General features: G+C 40.1%; 3 protein-coding genes across 3 annotated transcripts; 1 reads left to right on the top strand and 2 right to left on the bottom strand.

Moving 5' to 3' along the window:
- Window positions 1-1,591: 1,591 nt before the first annotated feature.
- Window positions 1,592-3,413, bottom strand: LOC149053456 (uncharacterized). Its single transcript, XM_089182994.1, has 2 exons — window positions 2,604-3,413; window positions 1,592-2,275 (listed from the first exon to the last, which is right to left on the bottom strand). The coding sequence occupies exons 1-2, from the start codon at window positions 3,282-3,284 to the stop codon at window positions 1,592-1,594; spliced, it is 1,365 nt and encodes a 454-aa protein (XP_089039120.1). The 5' UTR covers window positions 3,285-3,413.
- Window positions 3,413-4,625, bottom strand: LOC149053455 (uncharacterized). The gene is made up of 3 exons (XM_089199507.1): window positions 4,319-4,625; window positions 4,002-4,117; window positions 3,413-3,653 (listed from the first exon to the last, which is right to left on the bottom strand). Exons 1-3 carry the CDS (start codon window positions 4,467-4,469, stop codon window positions 3,414-3,416), a joined length of 507 nt encoding a protein of 168 aa, XP_089055633.1. The 5' UTR covers window positions 4,470-4,625; the 3' UTR covers window position 3,413.
- Window positions 4,626-11,584: 6,959 nt separating this feature from the next.
- On the top strand, window positions 11,585-15,008 carry LOC149053454 (extracellular calcium-sensing receptor-like). Its single transcript, XM_089202418.1, has one exon. It carries the CDS (start codon window positions 11,585-11,587, stop codon window positions 14,168-14,170), a length of 2,586 nt encoding a protein of 861 aa, XP_089058544.1. The 3' UTR covers window positions 14,171-15,008.

Here is a 15,008-nt window from a genome sequence, read left to right as displayed (position 1 = left end):
GAGAAAAGGAGAACCACTCCGCAGGGCTGAATACGCGATGTGGAGTGTTATAAAATTCCACATTCTCGCGCGTAACGCTTTCTCTAGAGACCTCTAGAAGTGTTGTTTAGCGAAGATAAACAAAGTTATCTTTGGTTAACTCAAAAAGCTTGCAGAAATACCTCCAGCCTGCATTAAAGAGCCAAGCGAGGCGAAAGTGGCATTTTGCACGAAGCGCGAGAAGCGACGAGGGGAGGAGAAAAATAAAGCTTTATTTTTCTCCATCCCTCGTCTCGCGCTTCGCACTCGTTTCGTGCTTCGAGCAAATACCGTGTTCGCCTCGCTTGGCTCATAAAGCGGCTGTTATGCAGGCTAAAATGCCTCTTCACACTTATAAGATAAGGTGTCATTGATTTGTCAGAGCGGGAAGAGACATTTATAACGTGCAAATAGTCACAAGCTGAAAGGTAACTGACTGATTTGTAACAAGGACTCACCCTGACAAACAAGAAATGATCTCACTTTCCGAAAAGGAACGCTCTTTTAAACATAAACAAACTTCAAAAATAAGTAAAGGAAGCAAAACAATCAACAAAATAGATTTTTTCTTGACTTAGTTATTCCGGCGAGAACAAATGGTGAATGATTCACTCCTGGAAGCAAGCCTCTGAGGAGAAGTGAGAACACCGTTTAGGCAAAACTCTACAATTTGTGTACTTTACTAGCCTGTTCACAGACTCTCTTCATTTTTAGATATCGTCGAGTGCACGTATAAAAAAAAGCGCGTTCCGCCCTCTGTCACGAGCAATCGCTTATCTTGTGCGCGCACCAAATTCCCAAAACAGAAAAACGTCTGTGAGCAGGGTAGTACTTTCTGTTTCTACATATTTTTCCCACGGAGCTGGCAAGTGCAATTAATGACGGCTTTTTTCAGCAGGTCAACGTAGAGTGCTTTGCGGCGAACAGGCTTGGGAGGTACTTCTAATTCTAGTTGCTGACAAATGTTTTGAAGCATTCCAAGTTTAAGTCGCTCCAGAGATCCTCCCTTGGCCATGGCACAGAGATCGTACTGATCGTAAGTGATGGGGTGCTGTAGCGTGATGGATAGGATTGTTTCTCTTGCCATGGTAAAGTTTTCCTCTTCTACTACAGCTTGGATTTCAGCATCGTCGGATGTTTGCCGTCGGACCTTCGCTGCAAGACGTAGATACTTTGAACAAACGAACATCATCAGGTCCTTGTGCACGTCTCATCTAACGTAATACGATATCACCGTCCAGTTTTCTGCCGCTGGTTTGACCAATTGTAAACTTCGCATTTAGATAATCCCTCTGGTTTTGGTTAAAGCGATATGCTTTTTCGCTCGGCTTTAGCGCCCATCCTTCTTTTACCTCTACTTCGCCGGATGTAGCCTCTCTTGTATCCCTAAAAGACGCAAACGAAATAACTTGACTGGTCGTGCCCTCCTTGAACCTGGATCCGTGTTTACCTGCCCTCAGGATGGGTGTGTTAAGGTCTTTCAAAGGCTATCTTCTCTCGAAAAACACCTATCTTTAAAGAAATGCACCAAGTATTTAGAGAAACGGTCTTTGTTAGACCTTGCCAAACTAGACTACAAGTCAATGCGCTTGATTTCGATGCCGGTGGAGGAGGATATCACTGGGCATGAGAATACGGTGGACGACGAATGATAACATCCTGCGTTATCTTGGCGAAAGAACGCCTTGTTAATCTCACTGTGCTCCAGCTTGATGGTATTCAGGACATCCTGCATGATTTTAACCACTGCAGCACTGCCTTGATTGCACGACTGGACTATGTGCAGAAAGCCCTGCCACTGGAGTACCCCGCTCACACGACGGTAGACGACAGAAACGTGCCAGGAGATACCTCGCTTACCAAACCAGTCGGTTTGGGACTCTCTGTATTTCTGTGGCAGGAATTTCATGGCCCAGTCGTTAATTATCAAGACAGTGTTGTCGTCAAGTTTCTCCAGTGCATCTATTCTCGCTTGGTCTTGGTTAGCTGATCTAAGGATGTGGCATTTCCAGGACATTATGGCCAGCTGGGCTGTCTGGAATATAAATAGCGCTTCGTCTTTCGCGTCCTGAGTCGGAAAGGTCGTCTCGCCAAGGACCCGTTCAATCTTTGCCAGAGTTTCCTGAAGACTTTGACAACGGTCACAAAGATCAGTGTGTTGGTGACTGCATTGTTGCTGGTAATCTGCATCACTACTTTCGCTAAGAGTAAACAACACACAATGGTCTGCTACGTTAGAGGGGCTTGTGACATGAACCTGTTGATAAGACAAAACTGAGATTACTGTTTGTCTGTGCTTATACTTCAATATAATAGTTAATCAAATGATTTTTTAATCTAACGTATATTATTATCGAAAGGGGGCGAATAACTTTTAACCTTAACCATAGAAAAAAAAACTATCCTCGTGCGCGCATTGTTAATCTCGAGAATTTATGTGAGCTAGTTACACGTGCACCATTTAGTGAAGAAAAAGGTTACAAAATATATATTTGTTCTACGGAATGATTTTGTTGACGAGGTAAAATAAGTACTTACTTTTAGTTTTATTCAAGCTGTCTTTCTGGAGTCAGAATTCACATTACCTTATAGTCCCCCTTCAAATACTGCTTGCTTGTCATAAGAGCTTGCACAACTGTAGTCTCCCACTCCTTGCCGGAACCTAATCCCCCTATTTGGCGTGCGAGGGCCACGAGATCATCAAATGCGCGAGCACCTTCAGCTGCAAAATAATCTAAGCCCTGCAGTGATTTTCTTACAGAGGCACTGCACTCAAAGAGTACCCGTCTCATAGTAGTTTCGCTGAATGGTTTGAAGTTGATCTCCAAACAGTACTGAGTGTACTGTTGTATCACTCGCTCGGGTATCATCATACGGATTACGTTAGGTACTTGAATAACCTCACTAGACGAAAGCTTCAGATGTTTTTCCCCAAATGGAAGGTCCTGAACAAGATGCGGGCTCGTGATGAAACCAAGAAAGTGGTCAAGCTGCCTCAAGTCTACTCGTATTCGTGTGGTAGGCTGTTGTGGAACTTGAGCGCCTCGGCCAAACTGTGATCGATGAAGATTAGCCATGGAGTATCGGTATCTTGTCAACCCCGGGATATAACTGGAAGTGTCGTTGAAAGTTCCAACCCCTGCCATAATCGAAAGCACTTGTCTACGGGTATCCCAGCTGGTTGCATTCTGGTACACTTCTGCTAGGGCCTCTAAATACAAATGCTCTGAATGTGACAACTCACTTACACCTAGGGCCTTGTTCATAGCCGTAGAAGAGGCTAAACGTCGCCAGAGTTCACCAGCATTATCAGGGGTGACGCTCTTTAGCACAGTTGCTACTATTTCTGTGGCTGTCCTTGTTTGACGTTGTCTTGTTCGCTCAGAGGAATCACTTCAAGAAAGCCATGGCTTTCGAAGCGGTTCAAGTTTGCATGCTGCCAGGAACTCACTCAGCTTTTCGCGCGGCTCATGTAAGATCACAGGTGTGGGCTCGTCACTCTTAGTGGAAGCTCTGCTTATTGTGTCTGGTGACAGAAAGGTGTCATCAGCGATTGTTAGACGTCCAAGGCTTTCTGCGAACTCTTCAACAGATTGACCAGCATCACTTTGTCCTGGAGATGAGTTTGAGCTGTTCTGTAACATACAAAAAAGACGATTAGACATCAATGTTACTTCAATATTTCTGTTTATTTTGTCTTTAGGCATTATTTTTTTTATTATAGTTCGAAACTTAAGTTATACATCATTTTAAAAAAAGAAAATATGAATTTACATGCATACCGCTATCATTATAAATACTCCCGCTCCAGCCAGACCGAAAGGAATTTAAAGAAACGAACAGTGACCTATTCGTCTTAAAATCATTTTCAGAGTCATTTTCAAAGTTTACAGTTATTCACAGTTACCCAGCCCTTTCGGAATTTTGGCATTTGTTATGTTGGAATAACAGTCTGTATCCAAGGTTACCGTTTACTTACTTACATTTGCTTCTGAAGTCTCTAGTTCTACGCATGGAGTAACTTCAATCATTGGTGCGGGTGTCACTTTCTGTTGTTGGTTTGTCTCCGCGAAATGTTGCTTGCACATTCTGCAAAGAGCTGTAGCAAAAATAAATGTTAACCTTGTTAAAAGGCCATCGCCGATTTCTTTACTATTCTTCAAAGCCATTTTCTTCTTTGGGGGGAGGGGAACAGGAGAATAAAGGGTATTGTAACGCTTGCGCATATGTTGCTTTACGCCCTCGCTCGTTTAAAATTAAAGCGTATACTTTAGCTACAAATGTGTTACGATAAACTTACGCGATCCAACTTGAATAAGTATTCCTTCAGTGTTTAAAATAAATGCAGATAGAACGCTGTCCAAATGCCGATCGCCTTTGACCGAGGCTGTTTTGTGAGCAGCTATTTCTAGTGGAATGCTTCGCTTCACTTTTGAGGATCTCCAGCGCATACCAAATTCCGCTCTGTGGTGAGGGCATATTGTCAATGACAAGTGGGACTCTTCCACTGCAAATACCCCTAAACAAAGGTAAAGGGAAAATTACCCATTGCATACATCAAGAGCGAGTTGAGAGGCTCGTGTGCTAGGAGATCTCGAGGTCCCCTTTTTCATAAAAAAGTCTTTAAAGTCTGTGTATCAGTGACAGGTGTGTGGGCGTGGGTGGCGGAGTGGGGGGGGGGGGGGAGGGTGGGGGTGGTGAATAAAGATCTTTTTTGCTATCGTAAGCGTTAATATTTGGTTTGCAAAATATTAGCGCCGCGGATAAAAGCCTGCGATTTTTAAAGAGATGAACTCGCTTGCTTATTGTTCTTGCAAGAAGGATACAAAAGAGCGGTAGGCAAGTACTGGGGACAATAATTTTGTCAAATGGAAGGGGACATTTCGGTTCGATCGACCGAAATAACCTGACCGGTCAAATTGGACCAGCTTCAAAGGCGTTCCCAAATATTCTGGTAGGACCGAACCAAAATGGTCCATTCCATTTGATTTCTAACCGAAACTTGCGGAATTTTGGGCTGAATGGAAAGCACCTGAAGATTTTCTTAGAATAACATGACCATCGTGAGGTCTGTGATAAAGAGATGATGGAAATGTACACCACTATTAGCCGCTACGTAAGACGGTAAGACAGTACATAAGATTTACCTGCTCTTGCTAACAGCAGTTTCCATTCAGTGACAAGTGCTGTATCTGCTTTTAATCCATACAGCTTGCAGTGCCTCGAAATGTCCCTTGTACAATTTCTTAAAGCGAAAACTTCAACTTGGCCTGGATAATCGCTGACAAACTCCACTAACGCTGTTTCGGTATTCGTAATACTAGACGGGAATAATTCAATTAAAAATAATATCGTAGAGGCACGTGCAATAGTAAGTGGCGAAACAGTTCGTGACAATATATAAATTTTATTCCAGGAGCATTTGACCTGGAAATGTTTTATTAATATTGTTCCTAGAGTCGAATATTTCTACACTGATGATCTATAAACAGACGTACGGTTGTACATTTTTTCATTGGGACTGCTGTAATTGCTTCTTTGTCTGTTTACATTGTGTACGAAGTATAGCACGTACCGTCATATGCGACAAGCTAGCGTGACCAATCTCTGCACGTTTGCTAAACATCACATGATCTTGTTATCCCGTCTAGTATCTGATTTGTTCGCTCAATAATAATAATACTCACCTTGTTAACTGTGTGGTTTGAGCAGTGGTTAATTTTCATCATTGTATGTTATTTTCGGACCAAAACATAATCGGGTTTCATTATTATTAAAGCGTCTGATAATGCGTAATAAGCGCTGCGTGGGAAGTGTTTAGATAGCTCAAGCGCTGAAGTTGCTGGACACATTTTGGTCAAAATCAGGTATGGATGAGTTGCCACTTCACAGGAAAAACAGATTGAGAGATGGATTTAACTTCTATCGCAACAAGCAATGGTAAGTTGTTCGTTCAACAAAACTTTGCGTTAAAAATATGAATTCATTCAGCGGGCCGTCTAATTTGCATAAATTTTATTTACTCAGATACTCAAATTGCTTACTTTAGTGTGAGGACTATATTGGATTTCCAGAGCTAAAACTTTCCAGTAATTTATTTCAATAGCCAAGGTTTTATTCTATATGGGTTTTACTAGGAAGCGGCATATACCAGTGGCCTTTTACAACAGTTAAAGTTCGCCTTCATTTATTAACATTTCCAGGGATACAAATTTGACCTTTTTAAACTTGTCGATTGTAAATGTTAAAAACTTCTTTCTTCAAATTTCTTTCAGGAAATTAAAGAGTAAGTACGAAATAATACTCGGCTGAAGTTTCGATGTTAGGGATTGTTTCTTATGTGTTCACCGTTTTCTCGAAGTTGCGGTCGGATTTTGTTCTTTTGAGTACGAAAAACCAGCAAAAAATCGATTTTTCAAACTTTTTGTAATTTCTCCCGTATAATGAATCGCTTGAACCCAAAATTATTTTTTCTTCAATGAGGTTACTAAAAGGGATGTTTTGGCGAGAGGAAAAAAAATTCGTTTTTTTCACGAGTGTCATGCGATTTTCGATTTTCTCGGAAAATGGCTCTTAAATCCTCAATGAGATGAAATATGCCCAGCCAAGCCGTAGACGCGTCGTCTTTGTCCCACATATTATCATACAATGTAGGCGACTAACCAACTTAAAGGAGTTAATATTTTTTCTATCTTTAGAGAGTGTCTCTGTAAGAGCGGTCCGGTCGATTTTGCTTGAGACACGGATTTCGCTTATTTCTTGTGTGTTGTAAGACATTCATGTACCTAGGAAACTCAGGAAAAAAAATACCACAGCCATGTAGATTAACTCTATCTTATCCATCGAGGTGACTTTCGTGAACATCTCGTTTCAATCAAAGAAACAGGAGGACTTGAATGACACCTTATCGATTCATTTAAGTCACACACGCCGCGAAAACCGATCAAATGCAAGGAAAATTTTTGAAAAAGTGATGCATTCTTAACTGATCTAACTAACATAGCTAGGAAGTAGGTGCCATAGAAAAGGTAACTACAGAGAAAGACTTTGCGGCCCGACCTTTACGAAAACTTTATAACTCCGTGAACTTACTTAATTTTCGGCAATCTCTAAGTTTGGCCGCCATTTTGAGGGACTTGTCAACATGAAGCGTAGCAGATATAAATAAAGCAGGCAAATCTAAAACCATCAGAAATACATACGAAAGCAATTCAAATGAACCTTTATTTCCAATTCAAGCGGCAAAATTTGAAATTGTTCGTTAAACTTACCATTACTACATCCCCATGCGACCATTTCTTCCAACAATTCAAACACTACAACTAGTGTTCGAATTCCCCTCGTCGATTCCACCGTAAGAAATAATCTGTGCCACCCAAGCTTCGACTCCAATGTGAAGTACGAATCAAATAACATAACTGCTTCATCTTCGACGCATTATCACGCTTGTATTTTGATTTTCGGATCGATAAGAACGGTGATCAGGAAACGATCGCCATGTTTACCTCATAAACGTAACCGCTGACCAGCCGCTGAGTGAAACAGTATAGCGCGGGGTGGGGTGAGTGGCGGGCTTATCGTCATAAGATATTCGTATACATACTTAAAAAGCTTTAGGACTCCCAGTCTAAACAGTGAAGGTATGCTTCGTGGTACAGAAAACTTTTATTGTTTTTTTTCATAATATTCTCCTTTAAATTAGAACTGGTATTAATTAATAGAGTTATCAATATATTTTTAACCGGGGTACCCGTATGACCTTTTTGCTTGTCATCAGTGGTATAAAATAAGATATCTTTTCTACAAGAACCTTTTATGTATGCCCCATTGCATGGAATGAACACTATACTTAGAATGTTTGTTTTAGGTTATTTTTGCTGTTCCCAAGAATATATGCGAAATGATAGAGATTTGATTCATTCAGCTGACACGTTCTTTTAAGTTAAGGCCCGTGCAGGTTTTTTCTATCTAAAGTCGTGCGCGCGCAACACACCGGAATTGAAAACTCGCCGTAAAATCGCACGAACCTTAGAATGAGTGTAGGCAACTTTGACTTCTGGCGAGATGAAGTGGATGGTTCAAAGGACCCCCTAAGATTTTTTTCAGGACTATAACTGAGATTTGTTTATAACTATGATAATCGTCATTATTAGCGGACTGTGCTTTTTATCTAATGTTATCATCACTACCGTTATCACGCCGGAAGAAGTATAAATCCGGAACGTTGCCTAACCTAACTACACAGAAAATTATTCTCTCTTTGCTCCCCTTGGATCCTGGAAACTGTAACTATTAAGATGATCAACAAGAAGGCCTTAATAATTACGAAAATTTTTGATTAACAGAATATAAGAAAAAATCGGTGGGGAGAGTAATTCGCATATCTTATAATCTGAACGATAGTTTTCAATGAAACAAATACCACTGAATTCAATTTACCTTAGTTGTCTCTTGTTTAAAAGTGGCGTTTCTGGGGACCGTAGATTCTTCTCTGATCCTTCTATTCTCAGCCAAGACTCACTTTAACTTTTTCTTGTGCTTCTTACGGCATGGGACACAGAGAACTGAGGTAAGCCATTGCAAATTTCTAAGTGAAAGTGAAGCCCAGTAGCACTGTTTACTTGTATTATTCTTAATCAAATAAGGGGTGTTTTGGTCTGCAAATTTAATCATACTGGTTAATGAGGATCATATAAACAGAGGAAAACTGACCGTAAATAATTGTGAACCGTACGCATGAATAAGTGTATTGCGTTGTCAGTTGTCACCTATGTTTTTCCAATGTGATGTGTACTTAAGTACCGTTAATCTAATATAGAGTTTCTTCTCTTTTCAAGCAGAAATGTCACGAGATAAAAATAGATAACAGAAAATGTTACTGAAGACTACCTGATTCAACTGGAATAATAACTCCAAACAGCTTTTGAATGCCCTGAGACATATGCAACGTAATTACATCTTTGCCTTGGATACGCTTCCTGACACCATCATGATAGGATACTGACATGTTACCTTTGCACTTCTCCAAAACTTCCCTAAAGTGTGGCGATGCCTATAGCAAATTCACGTGTTTTGTTTATCCTCCTGAGCGAGGTGAGATAGGCCAGTCCTTGCTAAGATTAGCTCATTTTCACTTAAGACCTCTTTAGACAAGTGGCGGCTTATCAAGTGATGTTTTACTTCATCATTGCATTCAAACAGTCGTACCAAACCACAATTAAGCCATGCGATGAACCAAAGTTTTTTCCATCTTTGCTATTTAAAAAGCAGTCCTGAGACATAATGAACGTCTCGCTAGCGAACGACGTCTTCCTGTACTTGTAATTGTTTCTAACGCGATACAAGTTCGGGAGATCTAAAGGAACTCACTAAACTTTGTATACTCGATACGATCTCATTTTCCAGGCCAAAGAAGAAGCCTACTGTAGTTCGTGAGTCGCGTCACTCTTATGAAATGGTTGAACGGAATACAGACTCCGAGCAGTCTCTTATTTTTCTTAAAGATAGTGGGGTCACGCGTATCCTGTGAGCATAGAGAAGCCGCTCCACGCGAGACTCGTGTCTCGCTTCTTTGCCACTCCACGCTCTCAGAGTTGGGCAAAGACAAGACACGTTACTTCTGATGCGATACAAGAGGTTCAGTGGATATCTCGATTATCTAAACACATTTATTTACGTGGTAAAGATTTGTTCATAAATCTATGAATTGATGCCAGTCCTATTTGGAACGAAATGTACTTGAAAAAAGTTGTCTACAACACGAAGCATGGCTTCGCATTAAGACTGAGAGCCCTAATGCTTATTATGCTAATTTAATGCATATGTTCGAATGTTCCCAAAAATCTTCTGATAATCTGCCCACTAAACCGATAAGGTGTCATTCAAGTCTTCCTGTTTACTTGATTGAAATGCGATGTTCACGAAAGTCACCTCGATGGATAAGATAGAGTTAATCTACATGGCTGTAGTATTTGTTTTTTGCTCAATTCCGAAGTTTTTGTAAATTGTCCTCCAAAGTTGTCTTAAATTAGAGTCGTAAAAAGTGTCACGACAAGCCTTTGTTCGAGTGAAATTTAATTTCCGTAAAACTCTGAAAAATAAAGAGATCCGATCAAACGGATTGAGTCGTCACGTACGATCTTAATAAAAGGGAAATGGATATGATAAGGCGAATTCAGTTATCCTTCAGTTGTGTGATCTCGTGGTGAAATATTTTTTTCGTAGTTGTTGGCTACAAATCCCTCTTTCTCTAACTATCCCCGAACGTAATTAAAAAAAAACCTTTAAAATACAACCATACTGATAAAGTAGATGGTATTTTGCAAAGAAAATAAGGTCCTCGTAATTTTAAGCGTTTGTGTATCACAGTCTGCCTTTGAAAGCACAATGCAAACCTGGTACAATATAAGGCACAGTGCAATATGGACCACAGTACCATATATCGCAATAACAGTAGAATAACCCTGAGTAGATTAGTCTAGTCGATTCTGCCGGAAAAACGATTGGCTGCGTCAAGATCTGAAAGTCTCTCGTATGATGTTTATTGCATTGATTCCGAGATACTATGATAACAAGAAATTTTTTTTGTATTTTTCGTTCCCAGCATCATCGCAGTCCTTTGTAGTGGAGTACTTCGTGTGGGCTATACGCGCGGACACTTACACGTACGTGTGGACGAACATAAACAACGGTCATCTTCTTTATATAAACACTACAAACACAAACATGACAAGGTCCATGAAGACCTACTGAGGAGCTTCGATGTTCTATAAAAATGGGAGAATAAATTCGATTGCTTCTTGCATGAGATGTTATTTATCAGAGAACTAAAACTAACTCTGAACGTACAATCCGCCTCGATCCGTGTTAAAATATTTCTGCAATGTAATCTCACATTCTTCATCATGTACCTTTATTGTGGTTAATAATACTCACAGAATTCATAATCCTAACATTTACCTTGGCAATGGCGTCATGAAAGCTCCGAAACGTCAGTTAATATTGCTAATTTCTACGTGTTTAAACAAAATTTAATCTATTATTGAGGAAAATTCATTCTTCTAACGTGCTATGGATTGGTTTTTTTTTTATGTTTCCGAGATGGTTTGATCAGCGGAAGGTTTAGATAGCTTTTCCGATGGCAAATTAAGAAAGACATTGTTTCGAAAAACATTGTTTCGAAAAACATAAGTTCACATCTGGGAAGAACAATGCACTTATTTACTTCTTATCTTATAATTTAGTGAAATGTTAATTCTATTGGAAGTTATTTGTAGACTATTGATAAGAAGATACGTTTTAAATTATATGCAAATTATTGTCAAGGTCAGAAAAAATAAGTACTACTTAGTTGAAGTGGTAATTGCACTTGAAAGTTTTTAATGCGTGTTAATCTGCAAAAATTTGCGTTGTATTGAAGAAGAACGTTCTATATATATATATATATATATATATATTATTGTTTTTTCTTTTTATTCGCCACGCAACAGCTGCATTTAACAATTGCGTCAAACTGTCAAACTTATCACAATCATATGTGCAAAATACACCAACATACAAATAACTAATGTTTCTGCGTTTGGTTCACCAACAAGTAAACGGAGAAAAGAAGAGTATTGCTATGAGTTCGTTGCACTATCATTTGTTTCTATTCCTGTGCTTCTATGCTGCTGTTCAGGCTCCATACAGAGAAGGCGATATCATGTTGGGCGGACTTTTTAGCGTGCACCAGGCGCCAGACTGGCCAGGGTCGCGATTTGAAGAGATATATTTGAGAGGACTTGGTCGCATGCAGGCCATGATCTTCGCAATCGAACGAGTAAACAATGACACAAGTCTTCTTTCGAACATTTCCCTAGGATATGACATAAGGGATTACGGTGGAAACCTCTCAAAAGCTGCGGGACTCATTTACCAACTACTGACCGTTGATTCTTGCGTCAGTTTAAGCCAAATTGCCCCAAGAAAGAAAGCCATCATTTCTTTAATAGGCCCAAACGAATCTAGAACAGCGCTATTCATTGGTGGATTTCTTCGGATGCTCAATGTTTCGAGCATAACTGGAACAGCAACCAGTACGGAGCTTAGCTCTTTTACCTATAAACATTTACATCGAACGGTGCCTTCGGACAAGTTTCTTGCAAAAGCGATGGTTGACTTAATTACGCACTTTAACTGGGGCTATGTTGCTGTCGTTGGACAAGATGATTCGTATGGGAGAAGTGGAGCATGGGCAGTGGTTAACGAAAGTTCGTCAAGGAAGAGCTCGTTCTGTATTGCTTTGACGGAGTTTATACGCCTCGAAAGTCCGCATCTGAGTGTTCGGAATATAGTTAAAAAGCTTAAGCAGATGGACAATGTCAAAGTTGTGATCTTATGGTTATACGAGAATTACCAAACGAAGTTTTTGGCAGAGGTTCAGAGGCAAAACCTAACTGGACGTGTGTGGATTTTGAGCGAGATTCATTTAACTTCTACACTGCCAGTAAAAGGTATTCTCGAGAGCTCTTTAGGATTTCAATTCCATAAATTCAGCGACTCTGGCTTCAAGGAATATTTAAAAGATATATTGGTCAAGGAGAAAGACGATAGAAGTTTTTCTGAATGGAACCACATTACAAGCGAAAAATGGAAGTTCTTGAAGAACATGAAGTGTGTTCATCGCCAAATTGAGCAGTGCTCTAACGAGTTGATTAAAGAAATCTACAGCTCCTATGTTCCGTACATCATTGACGCCGTATATGCCGTGGCACACGCACTAGATATTTTCAATCGAAATTTTAGCTATGACGAGACCAAAGATCGGGCGAAATTGCAGATAGCCAACAGTTTTGACGTGCAGGAGCTTCTTGGCCGCGTCAGTTTTGACGGACTAACTGGAAAAATCAAGTTCGATCGATTTGGCGACAGGAGCTCGGCGTATTACGACATTTTCAGCTTTAAAAATGTACCCAATGGAGATGTCGAGAGCGTAAAAATGGTGCTGATAGGAGAATGGAAAAATTCAAAGATGAACAAAACTCGCTTGATTTTTCATGAAGCCCTGAATTGGACGACTGCTTCTGGTCGCCCTCCGAAATCTGACTGCTCGGAACAGTGTCCTCCAGGAACAAGGAAATCTTTTACCTCACCTTGTTGTTGGCAGTGCCTTCCGTGTCTTGGTGGAACCATCAGCCCATCTACTGGTTCTAAAAGCTGCAGTGAATGCCCCATCGGAACAATGTCTAACCAGGCTAAGACAGAGTGTGTCGCCTTACCCTCTGCCAACATAAGCTATACGAATATAACCGGAATTGTGATTCTAACGTTTGGCAGCCTCGGAGTAGTTGTCACATTGTTTTGTCTGGCTGCCCTCTGCAAATTCTGGAATAGTCCCATCGTCAAGGCATCTAATAGGGAGCTTAGCCTTTCCTTTTTACTTACAATTCTTGCATTATTCTCTCTGGTATATATTGATGTCTTTAAAACCACAAATACAATTTGCATGATCATATACCCGTTACGTTATTTGACCTATAACATCTGTCTCTCCACATTATTGGTAAAGGTGTTGCTTATTTCCTGTGCTTTTCGGGTTCCCATTATGACCAGTTTGGAACTCACTTCTCTTCCGAACAAAGCACAGGTTGGGATTGTTATAGCATTTCTAGCTCCACTGTTGTCGGTGTTGATGCCATGGTTGCTTTTGGATCCACCCTTCAACTTTCAACATATCTATCCGAAACGTTACACCTTTGACGAATGCAAGGCATACTCCGGCTCAGTTGGAAAATCTCTATTCCTGGCAACATGCGTTTATATCTTCTTCCTAATGCTTCTGTCGTCATTCTGTGCCTTTAAGATTAGGAAAGTTCCTGAAAATTTCAGCGAGGCCAAACGAATCGCCTTTTCCATGTACATATTTTTGTTCTCGTTGCTTTGTTATCACCCGGTAGAATTGTCCATAGATGGATGGTATGTAACTGTTGTGGACTGTGTAACAACTCTGTTGAGCTCGTATGGCTTCCTTTGTTGTCTATTTTTGCCCAAAATGTATATTCTGTTCTTTAGGCAGGAGATGAACGATGCGAATGGCATCAAACAAGAAGTCGCTCAGTTCTCGTTTAGTTCAGGTTGTGTACGCGTAAACCCTGCTTTTGATAGTTCAAATTAGCGAGCTGAATTGTACAATAAGCTTTCTTAAGATCGGTAATTTTGTTCGAGTCTGCCATAGACCTCTAAGAAAATGAAATGTGAATCTATTATTGAAGAAAATTTAAGCTTTTAATTAGCACTGCATTTCAAATATAGGCTTCAAACCATAAAAACACTTAAAGTTGCCATGGATTGTTTCTTTTTATGTTTTAGGATGGCTTAGTTATTGGGAAGTTTATATTTACTTCCTTGATGGCAAGGAAGGAAACATTATTTAAGAAAACAAATGGCTTCGAAAGCGCAGAATATTAAACTGACATTTTGCATTTTTCATTTGCATTTTTAATCTTCCCTCATGGTTGAATATTTCTTTGCCATCTGAGCTTGGATTGGACATTAAGCCTATTCTTTGTTATCCCTATTCACGGACTCCTTTCCACATATTAGCCCTGCCCTTAAACAAGGCAAAGAGTCCTTTTATATCCTCGTCCATCCATTTCCTTTCCTATTTCGGAACTGGAAGCAAAGAGCTTTTATGACCTGAGGCAAAAGCCTTGTCTTTTTTCTTAGCAGCAAAAACGTATTTCCGCAACATATGCTTTTTGCATGGCTAATTAGGAAACACTTTGTCTCCGCAATGATGTTTCCAAGTTTAGCCAAGCCTTTGGGCAGATGCTTAGATAATTAAACTGCATGAGATGAGAGTGATCTTCGCTGCTATGAACACTAGCTACTTAAGCAGTAACGAAAATAAAGTCTGGAAAAAAAAAGGAAGACTTTTTGTGCATGATTTGAGAAGCAGATGAACGATGCGAATAGCATCAGACAAGAAGTCACTCAGTTCTCGTTTAGTTCAT

This window comes from Pocillopora damicornis, chromosome 1, assembly GCF_964200805.1.
Source record: "Pocillopora damicornis chromosome 1, jaPocDami1.2, whole genome shotgun sequence".
NCBI lineage: Eukaryota > Metazoa > Cnidaria > Anthozoa > Scleractinia > Pocilloporidae > Pocillopora > Pocillopora damicornis.
The sequence above is the reverse complement of the archived record's forward strand: the minus strand, read 5'-3'. Positions and strand labels throughout refer to the sequence as shown.

Excerpts from the sequence above, each read along its gene's own strand:
- LOC149053456 (XM_089182994.1), bottom strand. The coding sequence starts at position 3,284 with ATGAACAAGGCCCTAGGTGTAAGTGAGTTGTCACATTCAGAGCATTTG. Across the intron at positions 2,276-2,603 it reads ATTTGAAGGGGGACTATAAG|GTTCATGTCACAAGCCCCTC; the intron begins GTAATGTGAATT and ends TCTTATCAACAG.
- LOC149053455 (XM_089199507.1), bottom strand. The coding sequence starts at position 4,469 with ATGCGCTGGAGATCCTCAAAAGTGAAGCGAAGCATTCCACTAGAAATA. Across the intron at positions 4,118-4,318 it reads ACTTATTCAAGTTGGATCGC|CTCTTTGCAGAATGTGCAAG; the intron begins GTAAGTTTATCG and ends TTTTTGCTACAG. Across the intron at positions 3,654-4,001 it reads TAGAGACTTCAGAAGCAAAT|AACAGCTCAAACTCATCTCC; the intron begins GTAAGTAAGTAA and ends TGTATGTTACAG.
- LOC149053454 (XM_089202418.1), top strand. The coding sequence starts at position 11,585 with ATGTTTCTGCGTTTGGTTCACCAACAAGTAAACGGAGAAAAGAAGAGT.